The sequence below is a fragment of the Ischnura elegans genome, chromosome 5, assembly GCF_921293095.1.
Source record: "Ischnura elegans chromosome 5, ioIscEleg1.1, whole genome shotgun sequence".
In the NCBI taxonomy this organism is placed as follows: Eukaryota; Metazoa; Arthropoda; class Insecta; order Odonata; family Coenagrionidae; genus Ischnura; species Ischnura elegans.
In genome coordinates, this window is record NC_060250.1 from 133,941,010 (window position 1) to 133,960,245 (window position 19,236).

A 19,236-nucleotide genomic window follows, 5' to 3' on the forward strand; every position below is an offset into this window, starting at 1 on the left:
TCATTCATCCTCTCCCCTAATATTTTTAATGTAATGAATTTTAAGTTATGTAAAAATTGTATACTGTCGGTGAAAACATTACTCCGCGATTTCTCTCTGACAACTCATCCATGGTCTTGAATCCAATTGTGCGGTAATGCTAAGTGCTATTCTACATCACATTAGGCAGTTTGCGGGTGGAGTTTATGTGGATGTAGATTATTGAAAATAAGCCAAGAAAGCTATCCAAATCCTCAGTTTCCCGAAAAAATTTAGCTTAATCATACACATCAAAAATACTTCCATGGGAGAAGAATGGGCAGAAGAAAAAATTATGAAAATGCAGTTTGAGTTGGTGAAAATAGTGCTTCTATTAATGAAAATTGTTTAATTGAGGGAAAACCCCAGAATTCGCATTGCAACTTTTGCATGTCCCTAGTTATCGTTGACCAAAACGAGAAAGAAAGCAATATAATGCCAAACATATGGTGGGGATTATTCTGCAAAATTTTTCACAGATTCTACAACCATTTCTAAAGATCACTGCAGCTGTGTCATATGAGGATGAAATACACATCGAAAGGTCTTCATTTGCCCCAAAGTGACCCAATAATAATACAAAATATGTGCTCCAACCCTTGCCACAGGAAATGGTACATATTGCTGCTTCTAAATTTGGGCTGGGTGAAGTGGGAGAAGCCATGGTGACACGGAACTATGTATAGAGATCTCTTTTCCTCACTCTCCTGCAAAGAACAACTCCAGTAGATGTTCCAAGTGATGAATCTTTGCTGCTTTAATTTGCTAGAACCATAAGCCGATTCTCCCTAGATTTTTGCCCCTCCATGGTAGCCAATGTAGCACTTTTCCTCCAACCCAAATAAGAAGGTGGTGGCCAGAATTCCATAGTTTGTAAACAGGAACCAATGAAGATTTTTTTTGAGCATTCAACAATAAGTGTAGTGCACATCGTCTGTGTTTTTTCTTATCGTTTAGCGAGAGGGGCCAATGCACATTTTTCTCATTCTCTCCTCTGGCTATTTCTATTTATTGTTTCACCAAACCTCAGCAAGTGTCTACAAGTATCCTTTATTTTTTTGATTCAAGTTTTGCTGCACAAAATGGAGAGATATTTATTTTTTAATATATTTTTCTTTCTTGAAATCAATCATTACCAGTGATTGAGTGAGAATGTGCCACAATTGTTTCACCATGTCCATTCTCGTGCTCAGCCTGCACTGATCCTCCATATTTTTTTAATTCTTGCACGGTTCCTGCTGGAACCTGATGGTTTTGGTCACAAATAGAGCCCAAAGTGGGGCACAACAAATTTTCCAAAATTCCAAAGAATTGTTTCAAAAGGTATTTTATTGAACATGTAGCAACAGATGGGAATAAAGTAATTTAAAAGTTGTCAGTAAAAATCACAGATACATTTTTCCGTATTTATTTGGAACATAATTAGTGATGCATTGCTATCTGGCACCAATAGTTACCAGCAAAAAATGGAGAATTACATAAAGCAATTAACACAAATTATTGGAGGAACAGTGAATTCAGAGATAATTTTTTTCATTTCCTCACTATATAAACACCTTCATGTAATGTAAACTATGTGGATATGAAGTAAAATATAAGTATAATTATCAAGGTGCCCCTTATTTTCCGAATTAAAAACTTTTGAGCTCTCACTCCATCTTAACATGCCTCGAAAACATTCTTACACAAAATTTGAATGGGATATGAGGATTCCCCCCATGCCAAATCAAGCATGAAGCTGTGAAAAAATCGTGCCCAGACTATTTGTGGTGAACAATGATTACACTTGCTGGAATAGAAGGAATCCTTGTAGCGGTATTTGTAGCTCTTAATTATTTCATTCGCATATTTGGATGGTTAGTCCAGCATAACAACTGGGAAATGTCCCAATGAAAAAAGAATGTGCATTTAATTGACAAGTGAGTAACATAAAGGGCAAGAAAACTAAGGAAAATATGCCATATAATGTTAAAGAGATGGAATATTTTTAATACTTTTAGGGAGACAACAATTAAAGGTTAACACCATCTAATTAAGATAAAATTTCATACTTGATTTCATACTGACAAAGGGAAAAAAATTAGGGGGTGAGAGCAATAATTTTATGGAAAAATGTTGGCCCAAATAAGGGACACACTAATGATTACATAATATAAATAAACCTGGAGGATACAATTTCACGAGCCAATACATCTTTAAAATTTATTCCATTTGATGGATTTTTCTTAATACATGTTTATAATTTACAGCACTCAAAATTGGTTGAGGGCACAAATTTTCATAAAAAGAATTGATAGAATATTTCATTTAAACAAAAATATATACAGGCTATAACTGTCAATGCCCCCTTACATATTATTATTGAACTGTCTCTGCCGAAAATATCATCACCTCAGCATGAATTGCTCAGTGAAAGACTGCATAACAATATGGATATATTCACACAGTAACATTGGCATTAAATCAATAGTTTGAAATACATTTTGAAGATAATTTAATTATAATACTATGCATAATTTCTGTACATATGCACAATGTGTAATCAAAACTGTACAAATAGTTCAGTATGATAAAATTCGTCAATAAATGAAACGTGCATAAGATAAATATAAGCATCAAGATAAAAAAAACACACAGGAATGTCTAGTAAGATACATCAGGAGTTAGGGAAAGAGTTTCCATGAGTGTCATGAATAAAAGAAGAAAAGGTTTCAAGAAAGTGTCCAGCAATTGATAAAATATAATCAACTTTTTTTCCAGTTGCATCACCGCTTAAAAAATTATCTGGGGTAAAATGTGACCTCCAATTGGAACATATGCATCCATAAGTAATACAAAGAACATAAAATCCCAGCATATGAGATGGCAATTACAACAGAGCCAGACCAAAGAGCCCTCCCTCCATTGTGCAAGACGGGAGAAAGAGACGAGGGAGGGATATGTTATGGCGTGCTAAGCTCCCAGCAACTCAGACAATAAGTCACACACATTTGAACGACTTGCCCCATAATGATTTGAAACCACTCCACTTTAAAACACCTTCCAAGTGACAAGCACACTGCACCGTCACTAGCGAAGAAAATATAAGACCGACACGAGAGCTGTTTCAAATTAGAGGAGTCCTGCGGTCAACAGATGCAGCCAAGGGTGCAGGTGTCAATAGGTGGGTGGGGCAGGGGGTGGGGGACTGCCCTCGTCCTCTCCCCCTCCGCTCCGACCCTTCAAATGGGGAGAAAAGAATAACAATATAACAAGAGGTAGGGCATTTCCGCCACCTAGCCAGGGAAAGCCGCTTGCTGACTGAAAATTCCCACCATTTTCCAGGTTGTTTTCCAGACAATTTCTAATTTTCCAGATAAAATATTGATAGTTAGATAGGATATAAGAGGATTGTTGACTGATTAAATGTAAAGATTAATTTGAAACTTACATACGAAACTTAAAAATAGTTCAAGAAAAAAATCACACCATAACCTTTTCTTCAATGTAAATAATGTCATGCCAGCACTCCAATAAGGTTGCATTACAAGCAGAATTTGCTACTACATAATAGTACTTATGTGAAAGGGTCAGCAACCAGAAAAACTGATATAATTGACTTTCTTCAAGGGTAATCATTAAATGAAAAAGATAAAAATAACAATTCTAGACATGGAGAATTCCAATATCATTTTACTTGCAGTAGTAGAAGCATTACTATTAATATTTGACAACACCAGGGAAATTTGACCTCACCACTTGCCGAAAAAGGCTAATTTGTGATGACACCTCTGATGACCAATAAGGAGACAATTTACTCGTGTATAAAGCATTTTAGCAACTTCTTGTCCTCTCTGAGCGATTCCATAGCAGCTTGAAAATATGTATACAAATGCAAGAAAATTCCAGACTAGATCCAAGATTTCCCTAGTTTTTCCAGTGAAGATAAAATTCCCCGGAATCTCAGACTAGTGACCCTGATAACACATTTCATCAAGATAGGGACAACTATCAAAGTGGATGGTTACTTTAAAAATGCTTGCTTGAAGTTATGATGAATGCATGACATTGATAGTTCATTCAAACGCATGGGCCCATCTCAAAACCATGAGTTGACATGCACCTTATGAGTAAAGCATCACAAATAATTTTCACTGACACTCAAATTCCATTCAATTCAATTATACAATAATAGGTTTTCATTCACTATTCATCGAATGCCAAATCTGTTTCAGAATAGAAGTGACCATTAAAATTCATATATGTATCTGATTTGAGTATTTAATACAAATTTAAGTATTTAAGTATGTACTTCCCAAATTTCAGATACTATAAGACGTCATGGAAAAATTCCAAAGATCGAAAGAATCGTCACTGAATTTTAATAGTTCAGCAAGCAACTGGTGCAGGAGAGGAGAGAGAGTGTGTGTGTGTGTGTGTGCATGAAGGCCAAAAGCAAAGGGAACAAAGGAGGTCTTGTCTTGAAAACAACCAGTGTTGAATGCAGTCACGCGAAGGACTCGGGGCCCCAGGAAAGACCACAAGTTTTTATCCTGCGCCTATCCAGCCCCTTCCGCGACACAGCTGGTCACAGATGAACTTTTTCAAAGTCTTTACAGTGAAATGAGGTCTTGTGGAATTTCATCTTAAATAAGGATGTCCTAATTCCAATGCCTAATTGCTAATGTAATTAAAGTATTTTCTTGGCTTTGCAAAGCCAAAGCCAAGAAAATGCTTTAATCAGATTAGATTTTTCGTGGGGCTATGAATCAAACCTGGAGATCCAGTTGACAATTGCAAAAAATGTCAACAACTTGTTACGATTTGGATTACATACATATTTCTACATGAAGCGGAAATTAAGAAATTTTAATACAGGTTCTTTTAATAGAAAATTTAAAAAAAATACAGACTTGTCTACAAATTTTGTCCCATAAATTTTACCTATTCCATTCGACCATCAGAACATTGGGATTTTTTTGTCGGTCTCCACAAAAACTGATTTTCTACATGAAAAACTGAACACGCCTGCAATGGATTTGTCATTTGCTCTTGATTATTTAATTATATGTATTTTTCTTTGCTAAAACCAAAACTGACCATTTTCTTTCATCTAATCTCAATGCAATAGACAGCAATAATTGCTAATTGAGCCCAGATTTTTAGGCAAATATTTCGACTTCTTCAAACCCAGATTAAACAATCCACCAGGATAATACCATGTTGCACAAATCCACCGTAAGTACGATGTTGTACATTTTTATTAAGATAAGAAAACAATCATTAAAAATTTAAGCAATAAAATCCTTAAAAAAATAAATAATAAAAAGCAACAGGGACGAGGATCGAACTCGCCATCTTTCCTTCAATAACTCGGTAACCACTGGGATCTCGCTGCCATATGGAAATGACCATTCAATATACAGGTTATATATAGTTACTTCTAGAGATGTGCGAATAGTATCCGCGAATACTCGAATACTAGAAAGTATTCGATATTCGAGATCTCGAATAATTATGCCAAAGGTACCGTCTCGAATACTTTGAATTTAGTGTCATACACTGTCGCAAGCACGTCGTTGGTAGTTGACTCGGAAAAATGGAGAGAACTCTATTCTTTTAGTGCATGCAGCACCGTTTTAGGCGAGTTGACGAACTACATCAAATTCGCGGGTTAGAGCGGTGAAAAGATTTGGACGAGGGGAACCGAAATTGATCGGGTGAAAAAATCCGAAAATCCCAGGTGTCCCCCATCAGGAGAACCTCAGTGCCAAGGGATAGCAACATTGGCGTATTTCCCACGATCCGCTATCCCCCTCCATTCAGCACTCGCTTCAGCCACTCTGACGATTTCCTCTTCTCTGAAATCAAACAAAAGGTCCCAGCTCTCGCAGAGATCGTATTACGAAGACCTTAACTTCGAAAAAATATGAAGTTACCGGAAAATAATAGAATCGCGTTTCACCTTTCCCTCTTTCTCCCCCACTGACCATTTTCCCGCATCCATCGCTTGATAAAAATAAGACGAGGTGTTTACCATGTGTCATTTATGGCTAATAATGACAGGCACTTAGTTTGAATCTTCCCCTGGCGATGAAACTACCATAGGGAGAAACTCAGTGCCGTGGGATAGTAACATTGGCGCATTTCCCATGGTCCGCTATCCCCATTCAGCACTCGCCTCACTCACTCTGACGATTTCCTCTTCTTCGAAAGCAAACAAAAGGTTCCAGCTCGTGCAGGGATAGTATTACGAAGACCTTAGCTTTGAAAGAAATATCAAGTTACGCGAGAAAAATAACAGCGTGTCTCGCGCCCACCCCCTTTTCTCAGCCCGTAAGGTGTCTAACAATGACTTTCGGTAATTATTATTACACCTTTATTGGATGGAAATATTAGTAATGTGCGCGTAATTTAAAAAAGAATAAGACCAAACACGACGTATTTCTGACTTCATTTAAGCATTTTATGCAAGAAAATAAATGTCGGAAAGACGAAGAAATACGACGGAGACTCAGCATCTTGGCGAAACTCGATATCCTCGCAGCTGAGCTTCTCAGAAGTTGATACGGTATAGATGAGTCACAGACAAGGGATATTTTCTCAAGATATTTGGCTTCTCCGTGCTAGCAATTCGAATTCATCTGCTTATCTCGTGAGAACTTCCTAAGATGGACTGAAAATAATGGACGCCTCGGATTGTTCGCTAGCACTTGACAGTAGGAGTGGGGGTAAAGCGAGCTACCTGTTGAAAATAAGGAGATGGATGAAGCCGAGTATCAGATGGGCGTGCCGCTGAAATGGTATTTGGTAGATAAGAATGTATACATCAGACAGAAATCCATCATAGCAGGGTAAATGCCGAGATGGCATGCAATCATTTTTTTGCGAGGTGGTGTGTCCCCTTTGAATATTTGAGAGAGATGTTAGTTGAACCAACTATATGCCCAAATTGTTTCCATAAATTTAAAATATTCCATTAATCAGCAAAATTCCTGTTTGAATCCTTTAAAGGAAATCTCAATTACTCGCCAAAATCCTGGGTTTCCTGCTGCATAGGGAACCTAGTCAAACATTCCCGCATTCATCATTTTTTTCGTCCCCCCTGAAAAACGATAGATCGAGGTTCCACTGTAAACATTTTTATTTAAACATTCATCAAGGGAAATAGAAGAAAAAACGTACGTTCAATATGCTTTGCGCAATTCTAGTATTCGAGGTATTCGAATATTCGAGCGATGATTTAATATTCGAATTCAATATTCGAGTTTGAGAAATCTGCTATTCGACCCATCTCTAGTTACTTCATTTTTTAAGATCATAAGTTGCTTTTTTCTCGAAACTTTATGAGAGGTGCATCGTTTTGCTTCGTCATTTTGAATTTTATAGACATGATCTACCAAAGTGGAAAATTTGAGCTCAATTGGCCCCCTGACGCTTGTGTATTGCCCTTGTGAGATGGATACCAAGAAAAATATGAAATGTGCAGAGTGAAGCAAAGAATGAGTAGTACAAATAAACGATGAAACATTTTAACTATAATATGCCCTTTTCACTTCCAGAGGTCAAAACTGGTGATGTTTTCAATGGTATAAACCTTGTGAAAATTAATTGCATAAGTAAAATTATGACAATTTTAATGAGCACTGGAATCATATTTTAAGAGTAACTGGAATCGTTTGGGATTAATTTTAATGCCATAGAGGGTTCCATTATATTTGGAACAATTGAATCAATTTAGAAGCCTCTAGCTTCAAAATTGTTGATTTGTCATGTAAAAACGAGAATTTGTGCACGCTCGTTCGGCATGCACACAGTGCTTGGAAATTCGTTAGCTTTGGCAATTTCATCACTGATTCTCTTCAACTAGCATCTGCCTTCAATGATCACTTCTCTTGCCCCTCTGGCTTATCCCCCCCTCCTGATTTCCTCCCCCTCCAACCTCATCCCTCACCTACCTCCTTCTTCCTTCATCCTTGCTCTGAACGTGAATTGACCTCTATCATCTTCAAGTCTAGCCCTAAGTATTGTGCTGGTCCTGATGATGTCCCCCATTTTCTATTATGTTTATCATATGAATACATTAAATCTCCTCTTCTACTACTCATTAACAACTCTCTCCAGCTAGGAATTTTCCCAGATTCTCTAAAGAGTTCTAAAGTTATCCCACTTTACAAGAAAAAGGGTTCTGCTCATGATTTTAACTCCTTTAGACCAATTTCAATTATCAATCAGCTAGGCAAGGTTTTCGAGCAAATTTTCTACAACAGATTGACCTCTTACCTGGAATCAAATAACTATCTTTCTCCCCATCAATATGGTTTTTGAAAGAAAAGATCGACTTCCCAAGCTATTTCTCAGGCAGTCAATATAATTCTGAATGCTCTAGACAACAAAGCTGAAGTACTTGGCTTGTTCTATGACCTATCTAAGGCCTTTGATAGTGTCAACCATAAAATTCTTATGAATAAGATATCCTATTTTGGTATTAGAGGTATTCCATTTCTCTGGTTGGAATCATACCTCGCCAACAGATCACAGACTGTTGCTGTAGTGTCCAATGGTGTGAAATTTATTTCCCCACCAAAAGTTATTTCCCAAGGTGTCCCCCAAGGATCTGTTCTTGGCCCTATCTTGTTTTTAGTATATGTGAATGATCTCACTAACTTTGTCTTTCGATCCTCTGATATCACCCCAGTGTTATATGCTGATGATGCTAATTTTGTTGTTACCTCTTCTCAAGTGAATAGCTTATGTACCTCTGCTAACTCTGTATCCCAGCAGTTGTATAAATGGTGTGTTAAAAATTGTTTGAAGCCTAATGTTTGTAAATCTCAACTTATCTACTTCACAAATATTGGAAAAAATAATAGGCAGATCACTGTGGACCTTAACGGTGCATGTATACCACAAGTTGAGAGTACAAAGTTTTTGGGTGTGACTATTGATTCTAATCTTTCCTGGGCAATGCATATCAGCGAATTGGCACGTAAGCTCAGTTCTGTGTGTTATCTAATCAGGTATATACGCTCCACTGTGTCACTAGATGTTCTGCTACTCTTGTATTATGGTGAATTCCACTCTCATGTTCTGTACAGCATTCTGCATTGGGGTTCATCTCCACATGCCGTTACCATATTCAAAATTCAAAAAAGAGTGGTACGCTTATTGTCCAACAAACCCTATCGGACACACTGTCGGCCATTGTTTAAAGATCTACGAATATTACCTGTGCCCTGTCTTTATATATTCACCATACTTCTCAAAGTAAAGACTAACTTCCAAGACTTTGTCCCAAACGCCAGCATTCACACTCATTATACGAGGCAGCACAAAGATTTGCATGTCCCCTATGTACGGACTAAAAGTGCTGCCTGTGGTGAACAATTTATGAGTCTACTTTTGTACAATAAGCTCCCTATGGAGCTAAAAGCTCCCATGAGTCAAGGGGTATTTAAAAACAAGCTGAAAGACTTTTTACTTTCAGGCTGCTTTTACTCTATATCAGAGTACCTGTCACAGTAATATTATATATGCTCACCTCACTTTGCTGTTTGTGCCTTATATCTTTTATTTGTACCCAACCTGTGTTTTTGACGTGCCTTATACAATTTATGTATTACATATAATTGTCTTTCCGGCAAATAAAGATTATTATTATTATTATTATTGGAATAGACTAAAACCTCAAACCTCTACCACATCTCTGGAAATATATGCCGGAATGAATGAGCAGAAATTTTGGATTTTTTCTTATCTATGTAAGTGTAATATGTATGTATTAGCACATATTTTCATGACAATGTGTGATTAGAGGGTGTCAACCCCTGGATGACATGGAATGGCCCAACATCATTTTTTGGGACACATCTTTTTTCAATGGGCCAGGATTCTCTGAAAAAAGGTCCATTTGTCCAATCCACACCATTGCAGATAAATGCCATTAATAACAGTTCATACTCTGGCGATAGCATTCAATACTCCACAGGATAAGGACAAATTTCAGCAGTGTGGTCAATTTTTAAAATTTCAAAACATAGATGGGAAGAATTAATACTTCATAGCAGTAAGAAAAGACCTGGTCATATATAAAATATAAGATACTTTGCAAATACCATACCTGTCCACTGCCTTGAGTTTTAAAATCCAATGGGCCATTGCGCATTCTGGGACGTAGAAAGATCATTGCAAATGCCAGTACAAGCCAGCATATTGCCACAAACATGAAATTACTATCACTTCCATCAGATAGCGTCTGTCCCCTGGGTACAACTGCCACTGGGGGGACAAAGCACGTATGATAGAATTTGAGTACCATTGACATCTAGCATTATAAGGTGTTAGCAATTTACCAAGAGAACTTTCTTTAAAAAACTCACTTTCATCATAGCATTCTGTGTCCGTACAATAGGCCTGTGTCTGACGAAGCTGTAAAAGACAAAATAATTATTTACTTTTGAATCCACAAGACCCATGTAAAAACGAAGTTGAAATGGAGAGAAAAGTAGATCAAATTACTAATGGGCAAATTTAACAGGTTTCTAAAAATTAATGCTAAATGTTCTCCAAACACTTCTTACTGGTTAAACAAACACTGGCCATAAACATGTTTCTTTATTACTTGTATGAACTGAGCACATCTGATTTCATCTAGGAGATGAGTTAAGGAATTGTTTTCTTAGAGGAAGCATCACCAAAATTGCACATCCAGAGTCAAAGGTCTATTTTTTTAATAATAAGAATTATTTAGTGTTTATACATACATTTACTACAAAATTTCATTGCAACCTTGGTTTCTAAGAGAACCTTCATCATCAGGCAGATTGGTATTAGATTAAATGGAATTTATTGTCTTCACTCAAACTAAGGGGAGGTGGGATCAGGAGGAAGTACATACGTAGTTGGCTTTAGACGCTGTACCTTCCCCGGCTCTCCAACTACCAGTTATTCGTATTATTTCAAAATGATTGGTAAATTCCATTTAATCAAAACGACAGATTATGTCAAAGGTCTACATTACCCGACGATTAATGGTATTGATAACCATGCAGACAAAATTCATATGATTATAATTAACAAACAGCAGATCTTTCATAGATTATGTTTAAAATGTTGGGAATTACTCTGGATGTCCACATACTGGGTTAAAATAAAGTTATGTCTGGGATATGTAGAACACGTGGCAGACCTAACAAGAAAGCAACCAAATGACTTCTCCAGGAATAGAATACAGCAACAAGCAGAGCCGATACAACTACTGAGTTCAGCACTATGTTGAGGAACAGATTTGGGAAACATAGGTTCAGTCTGTTAGATCCTCACTCACAATAGGGTAGTTTCCTTCATCAAAGAAAACGATAGGCATTGATTGCGATTCGTTACCCACCATTAGTGTATTCATAATACACAAATTATTTGGTTTTAGAAATACCGGTTTAGACGAATGGCAAGGGTCAAATTTTATCCTCATTTGAAAAAGGCCAGATTGGCGCCCATGCGATTCCACTCCGCGTGACGTCACAGGGACCTAGTTTCTACACGAGAGGATAGGAGTTATACATCGTCTGAGGTTACCAATGCATGCATGAGGCACAGAGCTCAGGGAAACATGTCTTAATAATCACCTATTAAAACTGGCTAAGGTCGGAAAGTTTTCTTCGTTTGATAAGGTATTAATAAACCTTTTTTAAGCCAAGCGCTACCATTCAGCAAGGTACTCAGCTATCCGCTAGCATCCTGCGTCCTATCAGCGCTCAGAGCCTCGATCAAGGTCACTTCACAAGGAGAGAGGGGGAACCAGAAATGCGTCGCACGGACTTTCCTACTTACGCATCGCGTTTTTGCGCGCTTGAAAATTTTCACTTTTCATTTAATCGCGAAAAATAGATATCATCATTTAAAAATCTAAAAGCGCGAAATACGTACTCCAGGAGTAGTAATCTTTCGATTTAGGCAATAAAAAAATAATAGGAAACCACCCTATTAGCTCATTCACCAAATATTTTGACTGAGGATTGTGATAGTTAACAAAATACAGAGATGCATATTTTTTTCATTTTCAATCACTCGAAACTGTTTTGCCATTCACATCAAAACATCAATGGGCTTCACCAGGGGTCTCCTATTTCCTGGGCCACAAGGGCCACGTTCCAAGTTCCGAATCGCCCCGCGGGCTGCATAGCAAATTTGCCGTGACTTAAGTATTCGATTCCAACATCTACTGAAGCATCCGGTGGCTTATTTCTTATTTACGAACAATTGAAGGCGACTTTGACGTGTAGTACAGCACAGCAATGCTCCTAGCGGTGTCTCACAGAGTTAAACGAGCGAGAATTGCATGCTATTTGAAACAAGTGCACGGGCTGGATCTGGCCCACGGGCTGTATTTTGGAGACCCCTGAGCTACACTCTTTCAGAGATAAGGTGATGATGTCTCCCACGCTAGAAGATGATGTATATATAAATGACCTTCCAAAGCTGCTGAACTCTGAACCGAATTCACTCCCCATATTGTATGCTGATGACAAAATGTCTTGGTGTCAGCCTCTTCAGTCGATAGCCTGTGTTAAGGGCTAGCAGTATTATAATCCTCTTGCGAGAGCCTCTTCTTATTAATATTTATAGTAATATTCTCTTCTTATTAATATGAAAAACAAATCCAATCCACTTTAAAAACAAAAATGACCCATTATCAGATATTTCAGTGTCTCTCAATAGTAAAATAATTCCAAGGAACGACAATGCCTCCTTCCTAGATGCTACTCTAGATAGTGGGCTAACCTGGGATAGCCACATTTCTAGCCTACGTAGGAAACTCTGTTCAGTGTGGTTTTGGCTTGCTCAATTGGGTTAACAGTTAATAATAAAGTAATAATTTCAATCTATTACGGTGAGTTCCATTCCCATGTTATTCTTAGCATCCTTTGTTGGGGCCCTTTACCCTGTGCTAAAACACAAAAGAAGATAGTGAGACTGATATGTAGTGCACCCCTTAAAGCTCCATGTCGCCCTCTTTTCAAGAAACTCTCCATTCTACCAATTCCGTGTGTCTACATGTTGAGTGCAATCATTTGTGCTCAACACAATATTGGTTTGTATGCTACCAATGATAGCATCCACAACTACTATACTAGGAACTGTGGCAATCTTCGAGGGACTTTTTTTTTCAACCTGCGATGGGTCATGATCAGATGACAAAGTGATTGATTAAATATTATTTCATTGCTAAATGTTGAACATACTTGTGGTGTCCTTTCGATATAATCGCCTCGTCAATTGAGGAATTGGTCGTGCCTGTGGACAAGTTTTACTATATCTCCTTCATGGAATGTTGCCGCCAGTGACCTCCAATGAATTTTGCCTTTGTTCTGAAGCTCAAAGCCTGTTTGAAAACCCTTCCCTCCCAGCCACTTTTTTACTTCAGTATTAAGATGGAAGTCACACGGCACTACGTCAGCATTGCACAGTGGGTGATCGGAAATGTCCCATTGATATTGCTCAAGGATCAGTTGGGCTGCATCAGTGCTGAGATGACGGTCGTTGTCATGGATCAGAACACTTCCTGAAGCCAGCATGTCTCTTTTGTTTTGAATGGGTGTAATGTCTCACACTATCCAAATTGCATTAAAGAAAAATTCTCTTTTATCGGCATAAATGTCAAGACATGTCAATGCTGAAGCCATTCAGCAAGTTTTCTGGCTGTCGCTCCGCAGTGCATACTTGGCGAGAGAATCCATTGAGGCAGTGTAGTTACTAAGATTGCAGCTAACCTTAAACTAAAAACTTAAGATCAGAAATGACTTGAGCGTGTGGTGCAGAGGATGTGCAGTTGCCCAATGCACGAAGTACCTGCATGCCGCTTGTAAGCCGTTTTTGCTGAGCTATCAGAGGTTGAAAAAAAAAAATTCCTCGTACATGTGAACTTCATCAGAACAAGTAAAACCACCTTTTCCACCCACAATATGGAAATCCTTCTATAAAACAAGCTACCGAGTGTGGAAAAAATGCCTAGTTTTAAATTCGAGGTGAAGGAGTTCTTTATGGTACATTTATTTTGTTCTATTGATGAATATTTGACAATGAAAATATGTTTTGCATGGGTATTTTTTATTTTTTGTAACTAAACATTGACGTGACGTGTACGTGGAACATGTATGTACCAAGGCAAATAAATATTTTTATCATTATCACTCCCGGTATGGAATTTCAAGAAGGCGAGACACAGCTGGGGTCATTTGCACCATGAGGGAAGGGCGAAGAGAAACCAAATATGTATTAGCAATTAGCCTGCTCTTAATAAAAGGTGCCAAGGGGACCATGCTTTAATGTCAATGGACAGAGTGCTGTACTTGCAGTGCCCTCCTCAAAACACCCATGTACGGATCAGGCAATGTTTGAAAAATCTCTGCCACCACTAGTAAGTATTTGAATCAAAGAGACCCAAAGGATGGGAAGCCATAAAACTAGACACCTAGGGAGGTCTTGGAAGATTTTCTTTCCATGGGAACTTATATTTTCCTTTATTCTCCTAAATTATTTCAATAGCAATTTCTGGTCTGAGTGAATGACTCCATTCCTACGTGTTAATAAAATTCCCATACAAAATGAACAAATGTGCCACAAAAATTGAACTAATTTCCCAAGTTTTCCTGGACTAAAAATTTTTATGAGTTTTCCCTTTCTCCAAGATGCAATGAACCCTGATGCAGGATTACAACACACCCTAAAGCTCATTGCATCATTTCAATGAATTCTTTAACAACAAATACCAGACGAGGGAAGAAAATATTGCAGAAATAATACTAGAACATGCAATGTCTTGCATGTAATGACACAATAATGAGTTTATAGTGGTAATAAAAGGTAATTCATATGAGATAAGATTACCTTTGAGAACAATTTACAAACTATGTTATCAAAAATATAAAGCATAGTCAAAATAAAAGACACGGCCGAAGATAATACTGAGTTCACAAAGAATAACAATGCTTTAAAATTGGATAGTGCCATGATATGGAGGAAACTGATAGTGATAAATAATATTGAATATCATTTGTGAATGTTCTCACACAGCAAGTGAGGTGAGAGAGTAAGAAAGGCGACATATAAGAATATATGTTATTTTAGTGCTTCTTATCATCAGAACATTGAGGGGGAAATGTTATAAAAATGGGCCGTAGGCACAAATGGGGAAGAGAAAAAATTCCACGGGCTATTATGAATTATGCGATTCCTATACAAGCTTGACATACAATATTCGTAAAGTCTAAAAGGACATTTAAGAATTCCATTCGATCAAAGGGTTCCAAAACAGCGATAGTTGCAGGCTCCCATTCATAGTTGTGCTGTATTGTTGAGAGCTTACCTATTCTCTTGCATTGCCTTTGAATGCTTTTAAGCGAACAATGAATTTACTGCAACTAGTGAAAAATTGCCATCTTAACGTAATGACGACAAAGAAACAAAGCACAAGCAGTTTGGCTACACTATATTCACGATAAAACAAAGTTAAAGTAGTATTATGATGAAATATTTTCCGTTGAAACTAAAAAAAAACTCAATGGAGAACCAAGAAAATATTTTTTATGATTAATACCACCAAGAAAATTATGACATAACCTATCTCTGATAAAGAATATATCATTTTCTACTGTTATGAGGAATTTGGACAACACAAAATGACACGGAAAGTTATTCGTTAACTAGATATTCTGAGTTATGCTGACCACTCTATCGCAAACTAAAAGAAAATAAATCTCGCCACAGGGTTGCAAATACGTACATCACAACTGAAAATTATATCTATGATAGTAACTATGTTCATTTTCGATTTCAACACTAGTGAGTTTCCCACGAATTATTAATACGCTGACTGACGGAATCTTTAATGTGTGAAATAAAGATACGAAATTTCATACAAGGAAACTAAATGCAATGAATGATCAGGGTAAAACCACGAAAAAATACTGAGTGCAATTACACTTACGATTGATAAGAGCCTTCGCATTGCCATTTCATGACTCCAAGTACATTCACAGGGATCAAAACCGTCGTCTGCCATCGTAATCTACAAGAAAATTATTATTATAGGAGAGCCACAAGAACAGTATCAAGTAATAATCACTGCCATTAAAATCTGGGTGAACGTTGATAAAATACGGCGACCATTGAATTTCAATATCTATTATTTCAAGATGTATGAAATAATCACTAACGTCCTCTTCCTGAGCTTGCAATTTGGTACTAAGCAAATAAAAAGAGATAACTTAAATAAAGACACAAAATTTACATCGGCGCTGAGTTTTTCTTGCTATCGTGCTATCGCCTTTCCGTCACAGCTGTCTTGGTCAACGCTCATTGGTGGGCGTCAGAAATCTTCCTGGCCACTTCAACCACTCTGGTCACTGTTATTAGTCAACAAGGCTGGGCAGAGTAGGGGAAACAAAAATGTAAACAAAAATCATTAGAAGCGTTTAATCCAGTTTAATCGTCGCCATTTGGCAGGAGCGTGAACAAAAATTAAATTATGTTATGAATTTGATAAAAAAACTTATGACATAATTGTCATGCTCGTTTTCTTTATCGTAGTGAACGAAAAAAATGTATCAGAATAGATAAATTGTCAAACTTATCTTTAATGTTATTATTCTATACTGTTTATTTTTATTTGTCTCACATTTTTTATGCACTTCTTGATATACAGTACTCTCATTGGATTTGAAATTATAGAATTCCCAACTTGACGTGGCAAAAAATCGCAGGCTAAACTGTAGGGAGCGGCTTCGCCCGCTGATTTGAATCTAACGCTAATTGTGTTAATATACGCGATTTGTATCTTACAATGAACCATGCAGTTGCATAAACGAATGAATTTATGAATGGTTGGTAGATACGATGAGGAGGTGGTTGATGGCTTCCACGATTCAAAATCATATCATCAACGAGTGGTATTTGAAAAAATTGATATCCACGGGAAATTTTGAACCCAAATTCATACCTGTGATCACAATAATATCTCTCTGTGATGTAGTTGATGGTTCTCAATCCACACAGGGAAATCCCCCTCGCGTATGGGAATTTATACTGACGATGAATTAAGTAATCCTCGGAGAGACTGTGAATACGCCATATATCGGCAGACAGGTGAGACAACCATACTAATGGGTTGTCTGATTGATTCTATCAATTTATTGGCCTACAGGCTGCAGTAGTTGTGAAACACGCTACCCATATGGATTGAAAATGGCCCATGAGGGCAAATGAACTCAAATGTGTCAACATCGTGAGAATATACAATAAGGAATGTGCCGTACATGGCGGATTTAGGGGGGGAAATGTGCTCCCTCCCCACCCCCTTAAAATACAGACAAAATTTTGAATGCAGTTATCATTACGTTCATTTAGTTATGTGAATTACGAAGCCTCGACAGTCATTTAATTTCATATTAATAACTTTCATAATAAAATAAAGAGAAAATTTTGAGCAGCAAATGTTGTAACAATTGCTTTTAATCTCGAGCATGAGAAGATCGTTTGCATGACATACCTTCCCCCAAAAAAATCCTATTTCCGCCCTTGACACTATATTATGTGACCAATTCCATTTACACTAATAAGTAAATGATAAATAATGTAGGTGTGATGTGCCACATTATCCCGTTAAGACCATAGGCTCCTCCCTATATAAGAGTGAAATGGATGACTGCGCTGGTGCATCCATAGGTAAAAAGGCATATACAGAAATTATGTGATCTCCCAAAATATTTGTGGAAAAGAGGGGAGTTTCAATCCTTTGATCACAGGCACATTCAATATTTGAAAATAAAACATATAGGATCCTCTCATAGATACAGAGTAATTTTTCTGAACTAATACATGCACCATGTCTTTAGAATTCTCTCCATAAGAGGGCCAGTGTGTTGCTCACCATGGCTTGTGCTGGCAAGCAGGGGCGGATCCAGGATTTCTTCCCGAGGGGGTGGGGGGCACAAGCAAGGCCATATCCAGGGTTTTGTTCTGGGGGGGGGGGGGGGGGGGCAACAAGGATACCACGTAATACAAAACATACGCAATGATAATGGGACCGGAAAATTAAAAATCTTGCATATTTTTAAGGGTCTGGGGTGGGGCATGTGCCCCCCCTCCCCCTAGATCCAATGATGGCCAGCTAGAATTCACAGGGATTCTTATCACCCATTAGAAAATATGGTTCAATGCAATGTAAAGTGTGTGCTATACATCAGTACGCCACACCCCGTGCCACAGAGGTGTTTCTCACTGATCAATTGGATTAAGACCTTTCTTTCGAATACCATGTGAAAGGATCAGCATATGTATGTGCATTGGGTATGCTCTCCATTTGGGAGATATGGTGTCCACAACACATGTGTGGTGGTTGATAAATGAAGCGGTAGGATGCAGGGGTGTATGTAATTAAAAATTTGGCGATGGGAGAGTAAACTTTACGTCACCACACATTCCACTGACAATGAGGTATATAAGGAGGAGATAACACGAAATGAGACAATTTGCCGCCACTAGCTGCTTTTGGCCCTCTCTGCTTGCCACAGCCTAGTCTCTATAAAGAGCTAATTAGCTCATTATAAAGACTAATTACTTAAGTCTCTACTGCGGTCAGTGGTCCTTCACCTAAAAAACTGGGGCTATTGAGCATTCACACCCCTCTCAACGGCACTGACTGTCAGTGCGTTAGCTCACAGCCGCTCAATCACGTTTATCAATGGTGTCGCTGTACTGGCATGTTGAGCAGTTTATTGTTGAGGATATACCCCTATGAAAAAATTGTATAAACCTGTTTCAAAATTTTATACAATCTTATACATTGCCATGGCAATTGTATAAAATATAGAAACAGGTTTATACAATTTTTTCATAGGGGTAAGAACTGTGAGAGTGAAGCATGCGAATGAGTTGTCAAGTAAGGTACATGGCAGAATACAGAACTCACTCACAAGTTACAACAAATTAACGGATGATGTCGTCAGATGTTGGCAGAGTTTCACTATTGATCTTGATGCTATGCAGTATGTAAACTATGCTCCAAGCATATAAGCGGGGCCCTTCAAAATCAACATTGACTGCTACTGTTTTCAGTGAATGCCTGTACTATTACTGCAGGTAATATTTCTGCCAAAAAAAATAATAGATAGGGTAAACATGTTGAATGTTTGAAATCAAAACCTAGAGAAAGGACCTATGCCTGACTGATGTAATGCAACA

General features: G+C 37.7%; 1 protein-coding gene across 4 annotated transcripts; it reads right to left on the bottom strand.

Moving 5' to 3' along the window:
* Positions 1-1,410: 1,410 nt before the first annotated feature.
* Positions 1,411-16,416, bottom strand: LOC124159585 (small integral membrane protein 14). 4 transcript variants are annotated; one of them, XM_046535492.1, is made up of 5 exons: positions 16,162-16,416; positions 15,983-16,063; positions 10,377-10,425; positions 10,118-10,269; positions 1,411-3,237 (listed from the first exon to the last, which is right to left on the bottom strand). In XM_046535492.1, exons 1-5 carry the CDS (start codon positions 16,162-16,164, stop codon positions 3,175-3,177), a joined length of 348 nt encoding a protein of 115 aa, XP_046391448.1. In that variant the 5' UTR covers positions 16,165-16,416; the 3' UTR covers positions 1,411-3,174. The 4 variants fall into 4 exon arrangements, with proteins under 4 accessions (XP_046391448.1, XP_046391447.1, XP_046391451.1 ...); XM_046535491.1 differs by having other exon boundaries at positions 10,118-10,275; positions 16,162-16,410; XM_046535495.1 differs by having other exon boundaries at positions 10,118-10,275; positions 16,286-16,404.
* Between the last annotated feature and the right edge of the window lie 2,820 nt (positions 16,417-19,236).